The sequence below is a fragment of the Euleptes europaea genome, chromosome 9, assembly GCF_029931775.1.
Source record: "Euleptes europaea isolate rEulEur1 chromosome 9, rEulEur1.hap1, whole genome shotgun sequence".
Taxonomy (NCBI): domain Eukaryota; kingdom Metazoa; phylum Chordata; class Lepidosauria; order Squamata; family Sphaerodactylidae; genus Euleptes; species Euleptes europaea.
The window spans coordinates 52,466,037-52,490,697 of NC_079320.1; the positions used below are offsets into that span (position 1 = coordinate 52,466,037).

Here is a 24,661-nt window from a genome sequence, read left to right on the forward strand (position 1 = left end):
TCCTGACAAGACGGAAGTGCTGTGGTGAGCGGAAGGGGTCACCTGTTCTGTATGGGGTTGCACTCCTCTAGAAGGACCAGGTCCATAGTCTGGGAGTGCTTTTGGACCGAGGTCTACTGCTGGATAAGCAGATAGAAGATGTGACCCAGAGTACCTTTTACCGGCTTCAGGTGACAAGTTGAGAGGCGGCCTTCTTGGTTGGGGCACCAAAACTCCGGACCCCTCTTCCCAGATGAACTTGCTTGTCCCCTTCTGTCACCATTTTCTGCCAGCAGGTGAAGCCTTTTTCTTTTTGTATGGGGCTCCCTCAGTAATCCTTACTTCCAGCCTTATATTTTTAATGATGCTTTTGATAATTTTACAGCTTTGGTTTAATGATGTGTTTTTGTTTGGTTTAATTATTTTTAAGGCGTGTTTTTATTATGTATATTTTTAATCTTTTGGCCACCTTGGTGGCTCTTTTGAGGGCAGAAAGGCAGAGTATAAATTTTGTAAATAAATAAAGTTTCGAGACAAGATTAACTGTTTTGAAAGCAATACAAATGAGAGCTAGTTTGTGCTACTCTTCCAGTAATAATGGACACCATAGGTTTTAGCTAGGGCTGCAGAGAGATCCAATTAATTATCCAGTTAATTAACATTTTCTGGGTTAATCAAATTCTTGGACCTAATCCTTGTATTGTACCCATGCCAACCTATAAACCATAGAAGGTTCTACTGGCTGCACATCCACTTGCTGATCTTTTTGTAGGTTTTGAGAGTTCATGAACCTGCATGCAGTTCCAAAGAGAAAATGGTGTTAAGCCGCGTGGGCGATACACGAGTCAGAAGGCGGAGTTCCAACGATAGCGCTTCATTGAGATTCCAGCTAGAGAACTAAGTAACACACCCTGCTTATATGCCTGCTCAGCCCCTCCGGCCATGCACCCCCCAGTCCGCGATTGGGTGGCTGCAGCCCTTGCAGCCAATGAGGACACACAAGCGCTCGAGTCTCTTGATTGGACAGCTACAGTCCTTACAGCCAATAAGAACACGCAGCTCAGGAGCCTGGAGAAACTCCAAGCTCAGCAGAGATGCAGCTTCCCGCTGCATACATAACAAATGGCTTGCAGTTTTCCAAAAAGGCTTCACTCCTGCTGAATGTTGCTTGCTTTTGACCAGGTCAGTTGGGGCAAGGAAGAGCTTTTCTGGAGTGGCAGAAATCCTTCAGTTTCACAGAGTGCCATTCACACTGTTCTCCTAGGAGATCTTGTACATGATTGGTGACTTGTCTGCTCTCAGTCTAGATCAGTGGTTCCCAAACTTTTTTTAGTCATGGAGCACTTTTCAGGAGAGAGATTCATCACGGAGCACTAATTTTCACCTAGCACCTATATACTAAATGAAACGATCGTTGTATTTTTCTTTCCAGTCTCTTCACGGAGCACTAGGAGACGTTTCGTGGAGCACCAAGTGCTCCGAGGAGCACAGTTTGGGAACCGCTGGTCTAGATTATGGAAAGTGTCCATCTTCAAAATGCATAAGACCAGAATTGCAGATACACCTGAGTCTTTACTGTTCCCAGCATGAATGAAAAAAGGTAAAGAGGGAGGAAGAAACCGTCAAAGTGGCAAGTAAATATGAGTTTCTGGGGTGGAGACAAAAAGAGGGCATCATCTATATATCTATTTCTCAAGTGTGAGCAAACCTGCAGATAAGTAAATCTGAAAATCGGGCCCACAGTGAGAGAAAGGATATTTTCCTCCAAACTTAGGGGAATCGCCAGGTTTGCAGAAAAATCTCAAAAGTAAAAAAAAAAAAAGTCTGTTGGGGAGTTTAACGCCCTCCCCCAAAGAATAATATTTTCTGTGCATGCACAGATTACTAACCCTGTGCAGCCAATGCAACGGCTCCCAGGGACCCTGCTGGCCGTCTGGGGCCCTACCGCCGATGTGGCAGTTGAAGGGGGTGGGGGGGAGAAAGAGAGATGGGGAATATTGACAGAGAAGGGGAGGGGTAAGAAATAGTGGAAAGAGAGAAAGAAATACCAGTTGCATTAATGTTGATACTTGGCAAGTGAGTGGCAGAGGCTATTCTGGTGAACTGGATTTGTTTCCCCACTCCTGCACATGAAGCCAGCTGGGTGACCTTGGGCTAGTCACACTCTCTCAGCCTCACCTACCTCACAGGGTGTCTGTTGTGGGGAGGGGAAGGGAAGGTGATTGTAAGCCACTTTGATTCTTCCTTAAGTGGTAGAGAAAGTCGGCATATAAAAACCAACTCTTCTTCCTCCTGAAATGGGGCCTGGTAATACAGCTAGAACTGTAAGGCAGTATCACTAAACTGCTACTACTTTATAGGAGTGATTGAGAATTATTGAGTTTCACACACATTGTGTCTGCTGTTTCTTATAGTGATAATGTTTAAATTTTTACATGTTAGGTGCTTAAGGAGGAAAGGCAGCATATAAACATACTAAATAAGTAATAGCTATTTGGGGTAATTCTAAAGATCTTTCTATGGACCCTTCACAGTAATCTCTCATGCTTGTAATGTCATCTGATACTTTTGAAATTCCTCAGAAGTGACTTCTGCAGTAATATATTCCCTTTTCTCTCTTAAGTTTGTGGAAGAATGTGGTTGAAAGGAGGAGAGTGGGAACTGTATCCCAGAAAATATGTGAAAGCATGGGTCATGGCTCTCTGCCACGCATGTATAGCTAGGAGAAAGGTTCCATGGTTATGAGATTTCATGCCTTATGCTTTGGCAGGGTTGCTTTGAATGAGCTAGTAAGTAAGCTTAGGAAATAAGTTAAAATTATACAAATGACAAAATTGTTGCCAATAAAATCAACATACGGAAAGTTAAATATATTCATAGAAAACACTGTTGATATGTGTAATTCACTGATGTAGATATATGGCATTAGTATAACTTTTTAGTAGCAGAAAAGATAATTAAAAAGGAGCGGCTGTTATGGCATGTAATGTTATATGGCATGTATATTCAAGGTCCTGTGTTGGGAGAGGAGAGCAAAGTGCTCTGTGCCTGAGCTTTGTATGCTTGTTCTGGTGACGTACATTTCTGCTGTAATGCAGCAGTAGAACTACTTGCTGCTGTTAAAATTGACAATGAGAGCCAGCATGCTGTAGTGGTTAAGAGCAGCGGTTTGGAGCAGTGATCTGGAGAACAGGGTTTGATTCCCCACTCCTCAACATGAGTGGCGGAGGCTAATCTGGTGAACTGGATTTGTTTCCCCACTCCTACACACGAAGCCAGCTGGGTGACCTTGGGCAAGTTACAGTTCTCTTAGAGCTCTCTCAGCCGCACCTACTTCACAGGGTGTCTGTTGTGGGGAGGGGAAGGGAAGGTGATTGTAAGCCGGTTTGAGTCTCCCTTAAGTGGTACAGAAAGTTGGCATATAAAAACCAACTCTTCTTCTTTGTTATATTCTTTTACCTTTAATGTACTTACAATTTTTTCTCTTCTGTAATAATCCCGCCTTGACCTCAAGCGACCCTTATCTATCTTGTTTTCCCTTTGATCTCTCTCTGATTGCTAATGAGTTTTGCCAGCCTATCCAATTTTTCAGAATGTTAATACTAGTGAGGAGCAAGTATGTATATTTATGGCAGGACAAGATTCTGGGAAGCAAATACAGATATTTGATTACCAAAACATTTGCCCAGAGCACTTACTTTGCCCACAAGGTAAACTGTATTGTCATCAGTATAGATAATTCTCACCGTGGCCAATCTGTGGATACTTAAATCTAGAGATTGGAGCCATAAAAAGACAAGATTTTTGCAAATCTGAAAGACATTCCAGGTTTACAGACAAATATGAATTTTTAAAGAAAAATATTGGGGATTAATCCCTCCCAAAAATAGAAGCAATGTCTGTAGCTTTATGAAACACATGCCCTCAGTGATTGTTGCTGGGCAACCACAGCAATGTTGCTAGCCTTCAAGCCTTAGTTTCCGTCAGTAAAGGGCAAACTCAGGCCTGGCTGCTTGCTACTGCTAAACAGCAGCCACCCTTCAATAGCCAGTGTGGTGCAGTGGTTAAAGTTTCAGGCTAGGATCTGGGAGACCCAAGTTTGAATCACCACTCTGCTGTAGCAGCTCATTTGGTGACCTTGGGCTAGTTGCACATTCTCAGTGCAACATTCTCAACAACATGCCTCAGAGGGTTGTTGTGAGGATAAAAAGGAAGAGAACAATAATGTATGCTGCTTTGGGTCCCCATTGTGGAGAAAGGTGGGATATAAATAAATAATACAGCTGAAGATGGGAGGCAGTTAAAAGGTTGGTGGGTGGGAATGAGAGAAGGAAGCAGGGAAAGGTGAGGGTGTGGGGGTTGCCAGGAGGAGGGAAATGGTGTGCGGAAGGGGATACAGATAAAAATGAGGGCCTTCTGCAAGTGCTTGTGGGTTCCCCACCACTCAACAGGGTCTGCCCCAGCAGCCAGCACTGTGCAACTGGGCCACAGTTTTCCTAGATAGAGGCTGCCAGAGCAAGGAGGAAAAGTGGAAGACCAGGGGACAGGTATAGGTAGGTTGGCTGGCGGATGGGAAGTAGAGAAGGAAGTACAAAAAGGGGCGAGTGTTTGAGGCCTTTCAGGAAAGGAAAAGAAGAGATACTGAGGGAAAGGGAATGAGATGCCCTTGCAGTCCTTGTGGGTCTTCTACTTGTTACTGTGTAATATGGAAGATGGCCATTGCAGAGATCCATTCTCTTGGGCATGCTTGAAAAGTAATGGCAAACCATGGTATATCACCCTGTTAACAAGCCTGGGGGCCTCTTCAGACTTGCAAGCTCGCTTCTTCCTTGCTTGAGCCAGCTAGTGAATTATTTCTACTTTAAGACAAAGTTGTGAATTATTTCTGCTTTAAGACTAAGTTGTGTTTTCACTGCAAGCCAGGATTCTAGATGAAAGATGTAGGCATATGTATATATAAAATGGCCATGTGTAAGACCAAGGATTCTCTTCCCCCCACCGTCATTCAGACTGACAAACCATGGTTTGCCATTTTGTCTGAACCACACCTCAGAGTTACTCTTCCTCTCATTGTTCAGTTTTCACTTCCGCACTCTGTAGAGATTGTGGTGCTTTGGCTGGTATCAACCATGCAGATGCAGTATAGCAGACCATCCACACGCCAGATGGCAATTGGGTTGAGCCCATGTTGAAAGTGTGTGTATTGGAAGTGAATGAGCATAATAACTCACACAAATCTCACTGCATTATAGGAAGTGTGCCTAGGCCTGCAATTGACTGCAGCTTAAATCTCATTCTTATGTCCATTAATTTAGTACAGTGAAATATCTATCCTGAAGATGAACTGAACCGAAAGACCCTCATCCTCTGTCTTTTTGTGTGGGGGAAAAATGTTCCCAGTTTGTAAGCCATTTGTGATATGTGAAATCATTACAACTACTTTTACCGTAGTTAATACATGTAGACCCTATGTGTTTATCATTTGACATTGTGAATCAGGTAAGAGAACACATTTGTCAGTTTTCTTTTTGAGGAATGAAATCTCAGTTTTTGGATTATTAAAAAAAAAAAAGCTCGGTGGCAAAAATGGCTGCCTTTTTTGTGTGCTGATATCTTAACTTAGTATTTGTTTGCAGGGCTTGTTTAGCACTTGTTCGCTAAACCAGTTTATTCTGTTTTACTTCTGGTTTAGTCACCTTCAGGCTCAGCAGGCTTCATAGATTAAGTCCGCCGTTCCGCCTTTAAGCACTCCTAGATTGTAGCCAGTAGCAACCAGGTTGCAATAATTTCCCTTTGATGACATCATCGATTGTGGGAGAACAGAGTTGCAGCAAGAAGCCAGCAGCACACTGTCCAAATCCTGATCAAATATGGCAGCTTCCCAGCCGGCTGCTGTTCTTTAAGAAATGGCTCGGTTATTCATTCTGATCTAACAAACCCACTGTTTGTTTGTTTTCGCTCATGGAAGTATCATCCGATCCTTATTTACCATACGATGGGGGAGGAGACAGCATTCCACTGAGAGAGTTGCATAAAAGAGGTATAACAAATGCATGTTGTGATTCAGTTTTCGTGTATGTCTGCATGTGTGTGTATGGGGAGGGGGGAAGGCTGCACCTGCTTCTAAATTGCTTTTTAAACGCTGCAATATTTCACTGACCTGCTCCAGCGTATGTATTTTATACTGGAAAAACCCGGGCTCTGCTGGCTCTCTAGTAGGGCATAACTGTGCTTCTCCCCCCACCCTTTTGTTCGTTTCTGTTTCTTTTTTTAAATTGGCAGATTAGTTCCGCTTCAGATCACATCAGCTAGCGACTCTATTTCGGTATGTGACACTCTTTTTTTAAAAAAGAAGACAAACCCTAACCTGTCTCTTTTATGTAAGCCGTGAAATAAACTACTCAGTAGTAATGGCTGCCCGAGTTAGGCTGACAAGAATGTATCAAGGAAGCTGTTTCCTCTCTTCAGAGGATTTAAGGGAAAGCTGTTTGCACTAGGCTTTGAAGTTTCTGTACGTGCTTCTGGAGTTAACTCCTTCATGACATCCTGGAAGTATGGTGCAATACGAATTTACTGCAGGACTCAAAACAGCCATTTTAGTTAAAGTACAAGGACTGCGGCTAGATTATAATTGACAGGAAATTAGGTTTCTTTTTTTCCCTTAAGAGGACTGCTGCAGCTAATAATCTGTATAGGTAGCATAATATATGCTGGTATTTTGAAAAAAAAAATTTTGTATATGTTTCTGTATGTGTTTGGCTGTTATCCATATTTTTTAATTAAAAAGTGTGCAAGTATTTAAACACTTTATTACGTCGACCAGTGTTTTTCTGTTCAGTAAAATTATGGAAGGTTTCAGGCAGAATTTTTTTGGGGGGGGGGTCAGCTGTTTCTGATTTTGTGACCCAAACATTTTCAAGCCATGCAACGACAATAGTGTTCCTACTGATCTCTGTTACTTGAAAAAGAGCAGGCCTGCTTTTCGTACAGTTGGCTATGAGTGGCATACTCCCAGTTGGATATTAACATGGGACTGTTAAACAAAATGATATGCAGGTTTGTAACTCTGTTTTGAGGCATTGCTTCTTCCCCTTCCAGTTTAGCAGTGAATGTAGCTGTCTGGCTTGGGGGCACAGAGAACTGCTGTCTAGGTGGAGTGTGAATTTGTGAAGCTTTGAGCTGAGATTTCTGGAGACCAGGTGAATAACATCAGAAACCGAATAAATATAATCAGATCTAGGAGTGTTTCGTTGTTTTTATGAGCGTAGGGTTTTGTTTTACCTTGAAATGGTAATTTCATACAGTCATTGGGGTGTTTTCCATTTGAGCACCTCCGAGTTGCTGACTGAACTAAAAATAGCACGTGAGATCTGTATGTTCTTATTTCAGGAGGTTTGTTTTTTGTTGAGCTTGAGGTGAAGGTTACTTTACATCAAACACATTTATAAATTTGAAACAGCTAGGTTCTTAATTTTTGTGTTACAGATTTTATTGCTGTTGAGAAGTAACTAGGCCAAGAGTTTGTCCAGTCAGCATTTGTAGTAAGTACTTCATGCTTGCCACTTTGCGTACAAGCCTTCTTAGGTTTTCTCACTGAAGCTAAGATGTCTGACTTCTTGTGCAGTAACTACTTGACTGTTACTTTTATGTTAAATCAAGTGTTCTGCAAGCTAGTTCTCAGAAACCAGTTAGGCTTGTGGTTTGTCAGCTGGTCAGCACATTTCTCTGTTTTTTGACTCTGTATTCATTTAAAAGATAATGAGTAATCGTGTACAGTGGTATGAATCTGACATTAAGCCATTTTAATGGCAAGTGTGTTTCTGCCCAGTGAGACCATGGGTCTTTCAGGCAGTGAGTTTTTTTGGTGTCATGCACTGTTTCAGACTACCCAACATACTTAGAAGAAAGCTTCTTTGTCTCATTGCTGGCCAGTAGTCAGGCAATGATACAGCTCTCATCTTAAAGTGCTTGTGGTTGATGCAATTTCTCTAATTAAATGAGTCATGGACTATAAAAATTAAAAGCCAGATTCTACAGGGTGCTGCACTAGCTTCCATAGGAACTCAATAAAAGAAAAAAAACTGGGTTGTCGCTAGTTGTGGGCCCTTCCAGTTCTATTCTTTGTGTGGCATTAGCATGCACAGGCAAAGGAAAGCCTTTCCTCAGCTTTCTGTAAGCACTAGCAATGCCATGAACTTCTGCATCTTGCATGACTCCATCTGAACATGACCATCTTACACTGGCTACATCAAGCCTGTCAAAAAGCCTTTTTGTCTCTGCCTCTTCTCCTATACCTCTGCCTCTTCTCCTATACCTCTTACTGTTTTGGCTCCATATCTTGCCCTTCTAAGTAGCTGCTTTGCTCATATGCGGTTGAGTAAGGTAGTGAGGTTGGACCCCCTCGACAGATAGTAACATTGTTCGACAGATAGAGACATTGCCATATGGTATCTGGCTTCCACCAAATACTGCTGAAGGTTTTCCTGCTTAATTTGGCTGTAACTATTTCTAACTAATTCTAACTGTTTTAATTAGTTTTTTTCTGTGCCTGGTTTTGATCTTGTGCCCTTTAATGTGGAGTAAATTATGATTATTAAATCTAATCTTGTTAGTTACTTAAATCTTTTGGCAATACTACCATAAGGAACTGTTAGGCTTAGTGGCTGTCATGCAAATACATAACAACTAAGCATGTCTTGGACAAATGTGTTTTAACAATAGATTGTCATCCATACCCTTTCTTCAATTATTAAGCATAAATATTGTATTGAGTACCTGATCTCAGGTTCATCTAGCTTGGTTTTGTTTTGTTGTTCTTACACAGTATTGTCCAAAGTCCATTGTATCCTGTCCTGCTGACATTTTTAAGTTTCTGTAAAATGTAATCATGTACCCTTCTTTCAGTAGTTTAAGAACTCTACCCTAGGTAAAATTATGCCTAGAAATGGCTTCTGCAGCTTGGTTTCATGCTCAAAAAAGGCAAAATGAAACATGAGATTATATAGACATAAGTCAGATCAATCCACTGTATATATCCCTGGTTTCCAGAATCATCTGGATGGGAAAATGCTTTGGTTGTGATAGTGTAACCATTGACCATGTGCTGGTTTGGATAAAAGGTTGCTTCCACATGGATGTTTTGCTCTAGCTTGGTGACCATAAACTGCAGCTTGTTTTTTTTGGGGGGGGGGGCATCCACACAACACCATCTTCTAATCATCCACTTTTCAGGGTTTCTCTTGTTTTGTTACAATTTTTCCAAAACCTGCTTTGGTCCCATGGCTGCATACAGACAGTGGCATGAAAATGCACCCCCTCCTCAGCAGTAGTAGTAAGCAGAGAAGAAATTGTCAGGAATGGCCATCTACACACATCTGCCTCTGTGTGTGCACTGCATCTGCCCTCCCCTACCTCCTGCATTATAATGCTATAGCAATATATCAATTACTGTTTTTTAAAAAGCTCAAAAATTATTTGGTGGCATAGTGGAGTGGAATAGTAGCCATGGGGACTGAGGCAAGGCAAGTGCATGGAAAGCTGCTATGTAGACTCTCCACCGTCACTATGACTGCCTCTGCATTCACAGCATCTATAAGACCTGCAGCCAAAGAAACTCTAGTGAGAAGTTGCAGATATGCAGATTTGACATTTTTATACTTGGTTTCAATAGGGTGGGAATGATTAACTCACTGTGTGGGTGAGTTAAGTGTCATCAAGTTTCTTCTGATTTATGACAACCCTATGAATTAATGGCCTCCAAAAAATTGTATCATTAACAGCCTTTCTCAGATCTTGCAAACTGAGGGCCGTGGCTTCCTTGTTAGGCCTTTCTCTTTTCCTAGTATCATTGTCTTTTCCAGTGAGTCTTGTCTTCTCATAATGTGACCAAAGTACGATAGCCTCCGTTGGGTCATTTTAGCTTCTAGGAGAGTGCACGCTTGATGATCTTGAACTTGCTTGTTTGTCTTTTGGGCAGTCCATGGTATCTGTAAAACTCTCCTCCAACACCACATTTCTACTGAATCAACTTTCTTCTGGTTAGCTTTCTTCATTGTCCAACTTTCATACCCATAAATAGTAATGGGAAATACTACAGTATGAATTGGCCTGACCTGGATAGCCCAGGCTAGCCCGATTGCAGAAGCTTAGCAGGGCCAGCCCTGGTTAGTATTTGGATGGGAGATAACTGAGGAATGCCAGGGTTGCTATGCAGAGGCAGGCAATGGCAAACCACCTGTGAATGTCTCTTGCCTTGAAAACCCTACGGGGTTGCCAAAAGTTGGTTGCGACTTACAGCAAAAAATAAAAGGTATGCATTTTCTTGATCTTGGTTGCCAGCAGTACGTCTTTATACTTACAGATCTTTTCTAGCTCCTTATCGGCTGCCCTTCCCAGTCTCCTTCTGATTTCTTGGCTGCAGTCTCCCTTTTGGTTGATGGTTGAGCCAAATAATAGAACATCTTTAGCAATTTCGGTTTCCTCATCACCAACCTTAAAGTTGTGTAATTCTTTAGTAGTCATTACTTTTGTCTTTTTGATGTTCAGTTGTAGTCCTGCTGAGGCGCTTTCTGCTTACAAGTTTATGTATGCTTTTCAGATTAATTCCATTTTGCTAATGCATTAACTATTAGTAGTGGTTCACATCTTCTGCAGCTTATTTACTCTTGACTATTTATTTACTCTTGGGAGAGGGGCTGTGTCTCGGTGGTAGAGCATCCGCTTGACATGCAGAAGGTCCTAGATTCAATCCCCAGTATCTCCAGTTAAAGGAATCAGGCAAGTAAGGTGATGTGAAAGACCTCTACCTGAGACCCTGTAGAGCTGCCGGTCTGAGTAGACAATACTGACTTTGATGGACCAAGGGTCTGATTAAGTATAAGGCAGCTTCATGTGACTAGTTCTTGTTTCCATCTATGCCCTGCAACTTAATATAGCATTCCACTTTCCTAGAATTCTGGCCTCTCTCTGCTTCCTGAATAAATGCGCATGATGAAGTAGGCCATAGCTTACAAAGGTTTATGCCACAATATATTCATCCTTAATGTGCTATGACAAAACACTTTGTTTTGGTTATGGCAGACTTGAGCCAAAACAGAGGGATAGCTGAGCATGTCTGCAACACAGAAGAGAAGTCTGATGGCACATTCCTGAAAAATGTGCGGCAAATACAGTTGTGGCTAGATGCGTGACCGCCCAGGAAGATCTCCCCCCCTTCATAGGATTTTTTCAATATTTCTGATGGAAAAATTGGAAATTTGGGGATGCACTGAAAATAAACTCATACGAACACCATTCTAAGATAAGGTTTTCCCTCACTCAGAATGTATAGTATGAAGACTTTTATGCAAGGCAGTCTGTGGCATTACATGGTGATGAGTCCTATGTAATACTGTAAGTATACCAATTTTCAACCATATAATTATTGCTAAATGTAACTAATTTTGTCCATAGTTAATACTCTGTAGTGTGGATGATGATGATAAACTACTGAAGAATTCAACTCTGTAAGTCTAATTCCAATATACAGATGGTATCCCTCCAGCTTGCAGATACCCCTCCCTATTTCTTTCCAGGCAATTGGGATAAACAGTGCCTACACCTTTCTTCTTAGGTCTTCTCAACAAGAAGTGCTAGAGGCTTCATTTTTAAAAAAACATTGAAAATTGGGAGTTCAGAGGAACTAAAATCTGAAATAGAAATAGGTAAGTGGTGATAGATAGTTATAGTGCAATAGTTTTCATCGTTGTTGTTGTTTTAAGCACAAAAAATTCCGGTGGCACAGCAGGAAAAAACATATTGGAAACATATGGGCAGGTTCTTTATAGCAGGAAAATGTGCGCCATTCCTTCCTTAGGAAGTGTTAATGCACTGGACTGCTTTCTTTCCAAAAAGGTTGGAGTAAAACAGGTTTAGGAGCCCCGTGGCACAGAGTGTTAAGCTGCAGTACTGCAGTCAAAAGCTCTGCTCACGACCTGAGTTCGATCCCGACGGAAATCGGTTTCAGGTAGCCGGCTCAAGGTTGACTCAGCCTTCCATCCTTCCGAGGTCGGTGAAATGAGTACCCAGCTTGCTGGGGGTAAAGGGAAGATGATTGTGTAAGGCACTGGCAAACCACCCCGCAAACAAAGTCTGCCTTGGAAACGTCGGGATGTGACATCACCCCATGGGTCAGGAATGACCTGGTGCTTGCACAGAGGACCTTTACCTTTAAAACAGGTTTGGGAAAGGGTATATGGGAAAATCTGGAAGGAGGGCAGTTATATCCATGTGGAAGCAGCCAAAGGCAGGGGTCCTCTACTTTTTGTGGCCTGTAGGCACCTTTGGAATTCTGGCACAGGGTGCTGGGCCCAACCACAAAATGGTTGCTGGAGAAGGTGGAGTCAACCACATAATGACTGCCACAGAAAGCAGAGCCAACTACAAAATGGCAGGGAACTAGGTAATGTGTAACTGTAGTAGTAACTTTTCAGCATTTTAAGCAGAAGTGGTGTTTAAGATGCTTTTTTAAATGAGTGTATGGTTTTAAAATATTTTCTTTCATACACACAGCTTACTGTCAGTCATCCAGCAAAGTTCCTTGTGCTGTGCTGGCAGCTGCTGCTGCTGAAGCAACTTTTAAAAAATTGCACACCCAATCACAAGCCCTAGTGGGCAAAAGCCCCACCTGCCCCCGCCCACTTTCTAAAAACATTTAGTGTGTGCCAGAAAAGTTGTTGGCACATACCATGGTGCCCACTGGCACCATGTTGGGGAACCCTGGCATAAGGCATATGTGGTTAGATAGGATAAGGTGCAGCAGTTTGCCCCCCCACCCCTTTCTCTTTAGTAGGTATATTTAAGCTTTGCTTGTAGAAGCTAAGACATAACTCTTAAATTTTGTAAATATGCCAAATAGCATATAAAATTGTACTAAGTAGTAAATTACTCATTTTATATCATTAAAGCAGTAAAATATTAGGCTCAATAAGAAAATAAATATTGCATATCTTTGCATTCCCCCCAATTTTTTCTTGAAAAAATGGGTAAATCCATTCCCCACCCCCACCCCATTCTTCAAATTTTCCAGATATGTTTCATCTCCAGCTGTGACTTGGACACTTTTAATTGAGCTGTATGATTAAAATATGTGTATTTTATTTGCCATCTTGGCACTTTTGACTGCTCAGGGCAAATGCTAGTCATATTTCTGCTAGAAGGGCTGAAAGGGAAGTTTTAGGATAACTAATTTCTTGATTATCCACATCCCAAATACCCATCTTATAAAGTAAAGCTTATTGCATGTCTTGGAGCAGATGATCAGTCCCAGCATAACATCACAGTGGCAAATGTATCTTTAAATAACCAATGCTGGCTTTTCATTTTAGGTCAGAGCTGCTCATATTTTAGGTTAAGGGACTTGTCTTGAGGTAAGAAATATGTGGATAGAAAAAACAACACCCCGTTTGTGTTATAGGCCTGCATGCAACTCTCAATGGAATGGCTCAATATTTAAACATACTAAACATACAATATTTAAACATACTAAATTGTGATAGGCAACGGTGAACTACACCCAGAAAGGAACACAACCTATGTAACTAACAGCCTATTCCTGAGAATGGGGCTGAAAGTCTTTAGGAGGCGGTGTGATTACACGCACTTACGCTGGTGGCGAAGCCAGTCCCGCTGGCGGCTGAGCTCCGCGGGACCGTGCCTCCCCCCTCTGCCAGTGCGGCCTCTCCGTGGTGCCGGCCACTGTGTAGAGAGGCCATGCTGGTGCAGGAGGGTGTTCCGGGGGCGGGCTGTGGGGAGGAGCTGCCGCTTAGGCAGCTCCCTATCCTGGTTCGGCCAGTTACGCCGGTGGCGGGAACGGCGGTGCTGCGTCTGCTATTTAGCAGGCACAGTCTTGCTGTTTTCAATGGGGCTTTTAGCCCCTTTGAAAACAAAAAAAGCCTTGGAAAGGCTTTTTTCGTTCCAGCGGCGTGCACGAATCAGCTTAGGAAGAGGCCGACTCCGCACGCCACCATTTGAGGAATGCACTGTAAACAATCAGCTGAGTTTATGGTCATTGGAATTCTGCATTTTTACTGCTCTTAAAACATCGCAACAGGAAAAGTAGGAGAATAAGAGAAGCAATTTCTTTAATCTCGCCAAGCTCGTTTTTCTGTAACAGAAACAAATTAACATCCTAAAGAGAGCTATATCGTCACAGGATATAAAAAGTAATTGGGAAGATGCAGCAAGAGATAGGGGTAGAAATATATTTCCTCTTATTTCCCTTGATCAAACACTTCATAGCAGCAGTCAATTAAAAGATGACTGTGTATCATTAATTACTGACTTCTGTTAATTGTATGTACTCAATCAGCTGTAGCTGAGCATGCGAGCTTCTGTGCATAGGTGATTTATGACTCCTTTGTTTAGGCACTGGAACTGCAAATGTATTAAATACATTTTAGATTTCTTTATGAGGATCTCTTGCACCAGGATTGAGGTTCTCATAAATGAAAACCCTTCACCAGTTTTTAGGTAGAAATTTGGACGAAATAGAAAATTAATTCCACTGGCTGTTGTCATTGCTGGAAATTGTGCATGCTTAATGCTAAAAGGAATTTTGTTACCCAGACAATTATTTGAACACTGGTTATGTTGGCTTTAAAACAACTTTTTACCCAGTCTTTGATTATAAATTTCAAATAAAAATACTTCCTCACTGTTCGTAGCCATAACTGAGATGGTATCACTTTCAGCAGCAGAGTAACAAATTAAATTAACATTTCAACCTGCTGTCAAACCAGACGTAAGAACAGAATTTTAAATGCATTGCGCTAGTTCAAGCTCCGTTGACGTACCGGTATGTTTACAGTCAGAACTGGGATACCCTGATCCTGTCAATTAGCTTGAGCTGCTTCTGTTTTGCCCCATTTGCTACTGAAACAATGTCCCATAGTGTTCTGGTGTTGCACTGGTGCCAGAATCAAGGCAAAGGAGGCATCTGTTGTGTCCCTACTGTGCTGCCTACTCCCATGCTTAAACATAAGATTGAATCATAATTATTTGCAGTTTGGTAATTATAATCCAGCCTGTTTTTGTATTTGAGAAAAAACAAGATAGGTTTTGTATCAGTAAGGATTTCTCCATCCTTGTCTTCATGTTCATTAGGCACATATTAATTTACATAAAACCAGCATGGTACAAATGGTGGTGTGTTGGATTTCACAATTGGAGCCTTGGGTTTGTTTGCTTATTAGCTGTATTTGTATCTGAACAGAGTGACACTCTCCCTCTGACTTCAGTAGATTAGAAGGGTTATCTCTATTCTCTGTGTTTGACTTCAGGGTACCACTCTTCCTAATGAAAAATACTGTGTACCTGAAAACATGCATACCCATATGTTTTGCTCATTTTCTTATCTTATTTTTATCTCTCAAGACAAAGCAATGGTACTTCGTAACAAAATTAACATTTTAGATATATAATCTGATTTCCGCTATGGTCTCAAAAAGGATTACAGCATTGTGCAACAGTATGATGACAGAAAGTTCTTCATCTCTAAACTCATAATCTCAAATTAAACAAGCAAACGGAAATATGTATGTATCCCATACACAACCAAGGCTGATGCTTAGGGTGCCATCTTCTGTTTGTAATACAACCCCCTTTAACCACAACCATTTCTCTAATACATTATTTTAATTTTCTTGAGATGCCCATTAAATTTCATCCACAGCTTTTGCCCAGTCCTTCCCTCCAACATATATTCCCCTACCATCTCTCTGAGGAACTATTTCTATTCTCTAGCAATTGAGAATAGAATTGAGTCCAAACTGAATTGAGTCCAAACTCCCCTTTGAACTCATAGGACACATTTCTGTTTGTACAAGAGCAGGGAGTGATTTCAGTCAAATCTCTCTTCCCAATATAGATCCCTGTGGCATGTCTGAACTGACATTTAGGAGTAGCTTTTTGAGAGAGTGAGGAGACTGGAAAGATATATTGCATGTTCAGAACTCTGCTCGAGGTTTTTCAGAATTCCAAATGATATAACTTGCCCGGATGTTCCCGTATTTTACCACACCCAGTTCAAAGAAACATTTGCCTCAGATGTTCATCAAGATGTCATAAACCTTTCTTATCTCACTCCAACAGCTGCAGTAATAAGATGTGATGGGTTTGTTGCTATTTGTTCTTACTGGACAAATTTCTTCTGTGGTGAATGTCATAAGCTTTGGCTGGTATTTCTGCTAACTTTAAGAAAATTCAATGAACCAAAGTATTGGGGATGTCAGGACGAGCTGAAAGTCCTAGATGGTTTCACACATGTATGATAAAAGGAAGTGTGACTGTTGAGAATCCAGTTCACTGTTTGCTTCATTTTTTACCAGTTTGTAGAAGCAAACTGTTACCTATTTTTGGAAACCTTCATTGTTTCTACTTCATGTGGTTTTACTACTCTACACTCTGCTCTGACTGGTTGTGTCAGTTAATGACACAGACCTCTGGCAAGGCACTGCCATTACTTGTTTTAGTGGTGGATGATGGGAATTAAGGATGACTAATCATAATGTCTAGCTTAGTTTTCAGTGCTGAGCAGTCACAGACTGAGTGTATGCGTACATACATAGATTATGTCACAGCAGCTCACATAGAGCCACATTGGCAATTACCAGCAACCAACAGAGCCACATGACTACTGAATGTCTTGTGTACTGTTCGACCAAATACATATATACGATAGTATAAGATACAACTACTCATATTAAGTAGATAACAATGGCCACTTTAAACAGAGTACCTCTATGAATGTAGGGCTGTCTCTTCCCACCAGTGTTGAACCGTAGCCAGATCTTGTGTATCTGGAATGATGGGAAGAAGAAGAGTTGGTTTTTATATGCCGACTTTCTCTACCGTTTAAGGAAGAATCAAACCAGCTTACAATCACCTTCCCTTCCCCTCCCCACAACAGACACCCTGTGAGGGGGGGGGGCTGAGAGAGCTATGACTAGTCCAAGGTCATCCAGCTGGCTTCATGTGTAGGAGTGGGGAAACAAATCCAGTTCACCAAATTAGTGTCCGCCGCTCATGTGGAGGAGTGGGGAATCAAACCCAGTTCTCCAAATCAGAGTCCACCACTCCAAACCACCGCTCTTAACCACTACACCATGCTGGCTGGGGAAGGGCTTCCATCTCTGCCTTCTCTCTCTGCAGCAGGAGGCCCAGTAGGTCAAGTGAGAGGGTGAAGTTGCCAAGGTGCCAAGATAAGAACAGTTGGCTGTGGAGAAAGCATAGTAAAACCACTACCACCCCCCCACTATGGGCAGCTTGCTCTTCATTTGAGTAGCTGCTATGGTGGTTTAACCCTCTCGTCTCTGCAACCTCTGTGCTCTCCTCCCGGCAGTTGTCCCTGTGAGATGAGAGCACAGAGGCTTGCGGGGGGATTGCTGGAGAGGATAGGTCCTTTATTACCATCCTTGGAATGAGGCCCATGGGTCAGGAAGGCTCACAGCTTATCCTTCCTCCAGTTCTCCAGCAGCAGCTGTTTGAAAGTGGGAAACTACTTGCCAACTGCAAGACCGACTGGGCAATGACTTTGCTCATTTTCCTGGAACATGGGGTTGGTGCCACATTGGGGAAGAGCCACAGGTGACTCCCAAGCCACTGGGTATCACTGGGTTATGTTGAGATACTGACTAATACCAATACTCTGTCATTTACTTACTCATCAGCAAGTACTTTCTCAAACATCTGGACTGTATTCATCAGCACTGTTAGCCATCTGAGTAATTTTGTAGCACCTTAAATTAATGTTCCATAAGTTTTCATGGGCCAGAGATTTCTTGTCTGATTTGACCTGGAAACATAAGGGTTTGGTTGTTATGCCTTTACAGTGCTTGCCATATTGACTTCCTATCAAATGTTTGAGACTAATGCATGAAAGTATTATACAAATAATTTGATTTTAACTCTGGGAACAGAAAAGATTTGTATATTGTTTATAGGGTGAGTGATGGCAGACAATATTGAAGAGTTGAGGGTTACAATGTTTTGTGGCTCCAGATTCTGTAAGACAACCATCATGTTTGTGATTTTGCTACTAGTTGCAAATAGGGCTAGGTTTGCTATGAAAAATCCATCCCATTTCTTATACTATTAGCTGGGATGTAATGTTGGACGCATAATTGTTAGTTGTCACATTGCTGATACAAATTACAGGTTCTTAATGCATTCCATTCTTGAAATCGTTACCTTCTTTTGTGACTTGAAGAAACTTCTTTCAGAATGATGCCAACTTGATTGTGCTTACCGTATATACCCGTGTATAAGCCGACCCGCGTATAAGCCGAGGTGCCTAATTTCTCCCCCAAAATGGGGGAAAATTAGGCACCCGCGTATAAGCCGAGGGTCGGCTTATAACCCCTCCCCCCCCCCCGCAGACTTACCTTCTGGGCTCCTGGTGGTGGGCAGCTGTAGGAGCCCCCCCCCAGGCCGCTCCTGGCGGCAGGAAGTGGTGCGGCCCGGCGGGGGCGGCGGAGCGCCCTCCCCGCGGCCGCAGAGGGCCTCTAGAGGCCTCTCCCGGCCGGGAGAAGACGGCGGGGGTGGCTGAGCGCCCTCCCCGCGGCCGCAGAGGGCCTCTAGAGGCCTCTCCCGGCCGGGAGAAGGCGGCGGGGGTGGCTGAGCGCCCTCCCCGTGGCCGCAGAGGGCCTCTAGAGGCCTCTCCCGGCCGAGAGAAGGCGGCGGGGGCGGCCGAGCACCCTCCCCGCGGCCACAGGGAGGCTCTGGAAGCCTCTCCCGGCCGGGAGAAGGCGGCGGGGGCGGCCAAGCGCCCTCCCCGCGGCCTCAGAGGGCCTCTAGAGGCCTCTCCCGGCTGGGAGAAGGCGGCGGGGGCGGCCGAGCGCCCAGAGGCCTCTCCCGGCCGGGAGAAGGCGGCGGGGGCGGCCGAGCACCCTCCCCGCGGCCGCAGGGAGGCTCTGGAAGCCTCTCCCGGCAGAGAAAAGATGGCGGCGGTAAGTTCCCCCCTCCCTCCTCCCTCCTTCCTCTACCGTATTGACCCGCGTATAAGCCGAGGCCGGCTTTTTCAGCCCTTTTTTTGGGCTGAAAAACTCGGCTTATACGCGAGTATATACGGTATGTTACCTCCTTTTCCCCATTCCCCAGTTTTCAGTCCTTTTTGCATCTTGTGTAATAGAAAAATAAGCATCATATGAAGTCATGTGCACTTTTAAATTATTTATGCAGACATTTTAATGGGCAAAGCACTTTACATTTGAATTTGCCTTCATAATGCTGATAGATGATGGCACTATATAATGGTATAATGTTATAACAATCTAGCAATTCCTGATTAAAAAAACAACAACTAAAGAGGCCCTCTGGTGTATATAGAAGGAATGGCTGCTGTGAGGATTGAGGATAGGAAAATGGTGCTGATGTTTGGCAGAATCTGGAAAAAATTGACACCATCCCATCCACTTGCTATACAAAGGCACTTTTACTGCAGTCTTTCCCACAAACCTGTAGAAAACCAGGGTGGGAAACAGGGCCGGATTTAGGTTTGATGAGGCCCTAAGCTATTGAAGGTAATGGGGCCCTTTATATGTCCAGCTGTCCTTTGTCAACAACAAATTGTTGCTGTTTTTTTGTGTTGAATATATGCTATAGTAATTTATGGACCTAATAGGTATCTAAAGCCATTTGCACATAACAAAATATGTATTTTATCAAAGTAATTGTTGAACTGAAATACAATTAAGAAGAAGTATATTAATAGTGAAATAATTATTAAGCTCTAACTTAAAATTATTTTTTATTCATAACAAACAATGTACATCCAGTTATTTTTTCCTTTAAATTTTTTTGGGGGGCCCAAGAGAGTGGGGCCCTAAGCTATAGATTGTTTAGCTTATACGTAAATCCAGCACTGGTGGGGAAAGATCACAGATAATCAGGATGGGTGGGGTGGGGGTGGGGATCATGCAGAAGCAGAATGACTAAAGGACAACATCCAGTGGATGCTCCCAAAAGTAGTGCTGCAGTGAGGAAGCCGAGATGGAGCACAACATATAGGTGGAAAATGGCGATGGTCTCCAATTTCTGCATTTCAGGTTTAGATCTGATGAATTTCCAGATAAACCTAGAGTTCTTTCATTTTTTTTTTTTAGGCCTTGTTTTAAAAATCAGTTTTTGTAGGTGAGCCTTTAACCACAATTAGCAGTGATCAGCAAGGACAAGATGTAATTTGCAGTGTTGAGTGTATTTGAAAAGTGGGGAAATGTCTCTCTCTGTTGTGGCATTCACAAAAATAATTTGTGGTCATCAGAGATTTGAATATAAACATTCACAAAGTTTTGGCCACTCATTAACACGTTACATGCGGTATATTTTGAATAGTTGTAGGTCATTTCAAGTTACTGTAAAAAATGCAAGTGGTCTTAGAAAGATGATGTCCATACTGCAGCCTGTCAGTTTTTAGTTTCATTGCTGTGATAAATTAACTCTTGTTGGCATTACACACATAAACATATACATACACACAGAGAGAGATACACACATGCTTTTGGCTAGATATTGTTCTTGTCACTTAAAAACTTCATATCATACATGGAATGTGGCCAGTTTGATACAATGAGAGCTCACTGTTTAACATGACCATCTGGAAATGAAGAAAAGGCCTGAAGTTGCTTGCAACCTTTGCAGCTTGATGTTCCTCATGACTGTCCCAATAGCGGGACATAATTCTGCTCCATTTATGGGACATTTGAATACATTGTTATGTACCTGGAAGGAGTGGAGTTAGGACTGGGGGTGGGGAAGAACACGGCTCCTTGGTAGAACATTTGTTTTGCATGCAGAATCATGTTCAATCTCTGGTATCTTCAGTTAAAGGCTTAAGTGATACGAAAACCTCTGCCTGATACCCTGGAGAGCTGCTGTCAGTCAGGCCCTAAAAGGTGGTCCACAGCAAAGAGGAATACAAGTTAAAGTTAGGGAGGTGGCTGATAGCCATCAGGCACAAGAGTCTTATTGTATTGTGTGGTTATAACATAAATATCGGTATATAAAGTTGTCTTGCCTAGAATGCTGTTCTTATGTCCTGGATTATTGCTTAGAGGGAATTCAGTAGCACTGTTGCGTACTTGGTATGTGGTAGTGGATTAAAGGTTAAGAACCACTGATTAGACTTCTCTTTGAGAAGCGTCATCCATAGTAGGAGAACAGCAGAGTATACCATTTCTTTCACTGATTGGTTCGCCAGTGTAGCAGGAGTAAGTCTTAACAGTGGTGGAAACTGCGCTAGAAAGATATAAAATCAAGGTAAAGCTTGTTAGCTAACACGCTTTCTTTATATATTTGAAAACATTACTATAGACCCATGATTCAGATCCATCATGAGCAGTTGGTAAAGCTTGTTTTGAAGGTGTTAAAGAATAATTCGGCTCCTATTTTATAATGTGTTACTTGAAACTTGTTAGCTTAATATACTTGCATTGTTGACCTACTGTTTGTAGCCTAGCCATGAGCCAAGGACACCTTCAAAGCACTGCTCCAGTTGTTTGTTTCTGAATTGAGAATATACATTTGTGGAGGGGAGGTAAGTATCTCTCTATAGGAGAGATTTTTTTAAAAATGAGGAGATGGAAAGAAGTATGAAGCAATGGTTGCTGAAATCAACATGTTGATACTATTAAAATGTTAAGTGGTGAAATAGGCAGAGTGAAAGAAGGGTGCCTTGTGTGGAGGGGCTTTTAAATGCAATAAAACTTGCTTAACATCTGCATGGAATCATGTATGGAGGGAATTGTGTCCACTTTACTACATTTAGGCATTTTTTACTTTCAAAACTAAAATAACCACAACACTGAGCAATATATTTAAAATCTGCGATGTTGCTCAAGTTTCAGAATCTAATTATTTCAGGCAATATTTTGAAAATGTGCATGTATTGTGTAGTAAACTACAAAGCCAAAGCAGAGTAGTTACATTGCAAGTGAATGATTTGCAAATCTTCTCATCATTTTAGTTACCTTATTTGGTTATCAATATTTGAAGTTTAGCTGTTTTGGTGTTCTTTGCTGTCATAATTGTACCTGTCAGTATTTATTCATTATACGCTTTTGTTAACCCCTAGGTCTGGACAGCTTCTGCACTGAAAGATGTAGTGGACATAACTGTCAAACCCAGTTTTTGTCCAGTGATACGTGCAAACCTGTTCTTCACATGGTCTTTAAACCCTTCTGAATAGATTGTGTTTTGGCACTATGAATGTTTCAATGTTTTTATTCAGCTTTATTCTAATTTTCGCTATTAAGAATTCATAGTCTGTACCACAATCAGCTCCTGGTCTTGTTTTAGCAGAGAGAATAGAGCTTCTCCATCTTCTGCTTTCGATTATGTAATCTATTTGATTTCTGTATTGGCCATCCGGTGATGTCCATGTATACAATCGTCTGTTTGGTTGCCTGAAACATGTGTTCACAATGAGCGACTTCTTGTCTTCACAGAATTCTATGAGTCACTCTCTGGCTTCATTTTGTGCTCCTAGCTCAAATTTTCTGACATTATTTGGTTCTACTTTGTTTCCCACTTTTTTGCGTTAGAGTCACCTGTGATTACCAGCACATCTTGTTTAGACGTGTGATCAGTTGCATTGAGAGGCATACCACCTTTGAGAATGGAGGTTCATCTGCGTGGCTTCTATTCAGTCCCACATTGGGGACTGCGCAGGCCAGCCATGGATAAGATTTGTCAGCTTCTAGCAAAATCGAAAGTGAGAGTGCTCCACCTCCCCTCAGGGCATGTAGCTTTCCCACCCAACAGTCACAGGACCAAGGGGGAGGGAGCACTCTCCCCTCCAGTTCTCTTTCTGCCGCCATGGAGAGAGAACGTGTCTTTAGCTTCTCTTCATTATGGAGTCTAAAAATGCTCCTCAGGCTTCTGACGTTCTGGCTCCTTTTAGAGCTAGATGTTCATCCCATTACCTTGTGCTTTTAATTGCATACAGGGTACCACTTTCTGGAACATATGGCTTTATTATTTCTGTGTTTGAAAGTGCTTTGAAAGTAGAAAAGTGTAATAAAAGTCTTGTAAATGGTGGGTTTCCTGCTGGACCCAAATAGGATTTGCATCAAAGAAATCTAGCAAACCCAATTTTATGAGCAGTGTACAGTATTTTATAATATGTAGAATGTCACCAGGCATAGACTATATTGATAATTGTTTTCTGTTAGAGAGCTTAATTATATTTCATTCTCTGTCCACAGCGGGAACTCATTATACAATGACTAATGGAGGCAGTATTAACAGTACAACACACTTACTGGACCTCTTGGATGAACCTATTCCTGGAGTTGGAACATACGATGACTTCCACACTATTGATTGGGTGCGAGAGAAATGCAAAGACAGAGAGAGACACAGACGGGTATTTAAAACTACTTTATTGTCATTTTACGCTGATGTTTATAGATAGTAAGTGACAAGTTAGGAGCCCACAAGGGCTCATGGATGAAGGGGCATCCCATTCTCCCCTTCCCTGCTGTTTCCTGTCATCCCTCCTGTGATAAGTGGCCTGATTGGGGGAGGGAGGGGAGCTGGGCTTGGAAAACAAAGCGTGCCAGACACGCTCTAAATTCTCTAAACTACTCCCCATAACTTGCCAGTGGTGGCAAGGAGAGGCGAAGACTTGAGACGGAAAGTGCAGAGGATGGTCTTTCTGTTCCGAGCTTCTTATCCCTAGAGTGATGGGAGACAGGGCGTCTGAGTGGACTCACTGTGGCCTCAGTCTAAGAGTAGGAGGACTGAGAAAAAGTCCAGCAGCAGGACAAGGGTATGGTTTCTCTGGCTCCTGGAAATTTGCCACCAGCAGCTGACTTGAACAAAAGTTTGGTTGATGGGTGAGAAGGTGATATATATTAGGATCCCGTTTTCCACAGATCAGAAAGGGGCATAGCTCAATAAGGGGGTGCTTATTTTTTTTGTATGTAGCTTTAATTAAATAATTATAATATACACTGTAATGTTTTGTTTCTACAGATCAATAGCAAGAAAAAAGAATCCGCATGGGAGATGACAAAGAGTTTGTATGATGCATGGTCAGGATGGTTGGTTGTAACGTTAACCGGCCTGGCGTCAGGTAGGGGCAACTGGAAGAGCCTGTTGAGTTTTTACAGAAATGCTTTTCACATTTGTGATGTGTTAAGTTCTGGTCAATATAGCACTGTCAATACACAGTATGTACGGATATTGGAGTCGGTGGTAAACTGCAGTACTGCAGTCAAAGCTCTGCTCATGACCTGTGTTCGATCCCGACAGAAAGTCAGTTTCAGGCAGCCATGTCAAGGTTGATTCAGCCTTCAATCCTTCCAAGGTCGGTAAAATGAGTACCCAGCTTGCAGGGGGTAAAGTGTATACACCCAGGGAAGGAAATGGCAAACCACCCCATAAACATAGTCTGCCTAGTAAACGTCATGATGTGACGTCACCCCATGGGTCAGTAATGACCCGGTGCTTGCATAGGGCCTTTACCTTTACCTTTTACCTCCCACTTCTTTTTTTGCAATTTCATGCTAAACCCAGAGCTTCCTTGGTTGCTGCTGTTCTGCTAATTTACTCAGTGTTCTGCAGATTACCATTTTTAAACATACTTTCAGGTAACGATAGAAAGGTCACAGAAGCTGTCGCTAAATCATTTCAACAACTCTGAGTA

General features: G+C 42.3%; 1 protein-coding gene across 4 annotated transcripts in view; it reads left to right on the top strand.

The window, feature by feature from the left end:
• CLCN3 (chloride voltage-gated channel 3) overlaps window positions 1-24,661 on the top strand; it is a 60,635-nt gene that overhangs the window by 12,930 nt on the left and 23,044 nt on the right. For 2 of the 4 annotated variants that reach the window (XM_056855213.1, XM_056855215.1), the window contains 2 exons: window positions 23,217-23,377; window positions 23,989-24,088. In XM_056855213.1, the coding sequence (XP_056711191.1) occupies window positions 23,217-23,377; window positions 23,989-24,088 (261 nt within the window). Of the gene's footprint in view, window positions 1-5,808; window positions 6,020-23,216; window positions 23,378-23,988; window positions 24,089-24,661 lie in introns of those variants that run through there. The other 2 variants (XM_056855214.1, XM_056855216.1) reach the window with 2 other exon arrangements.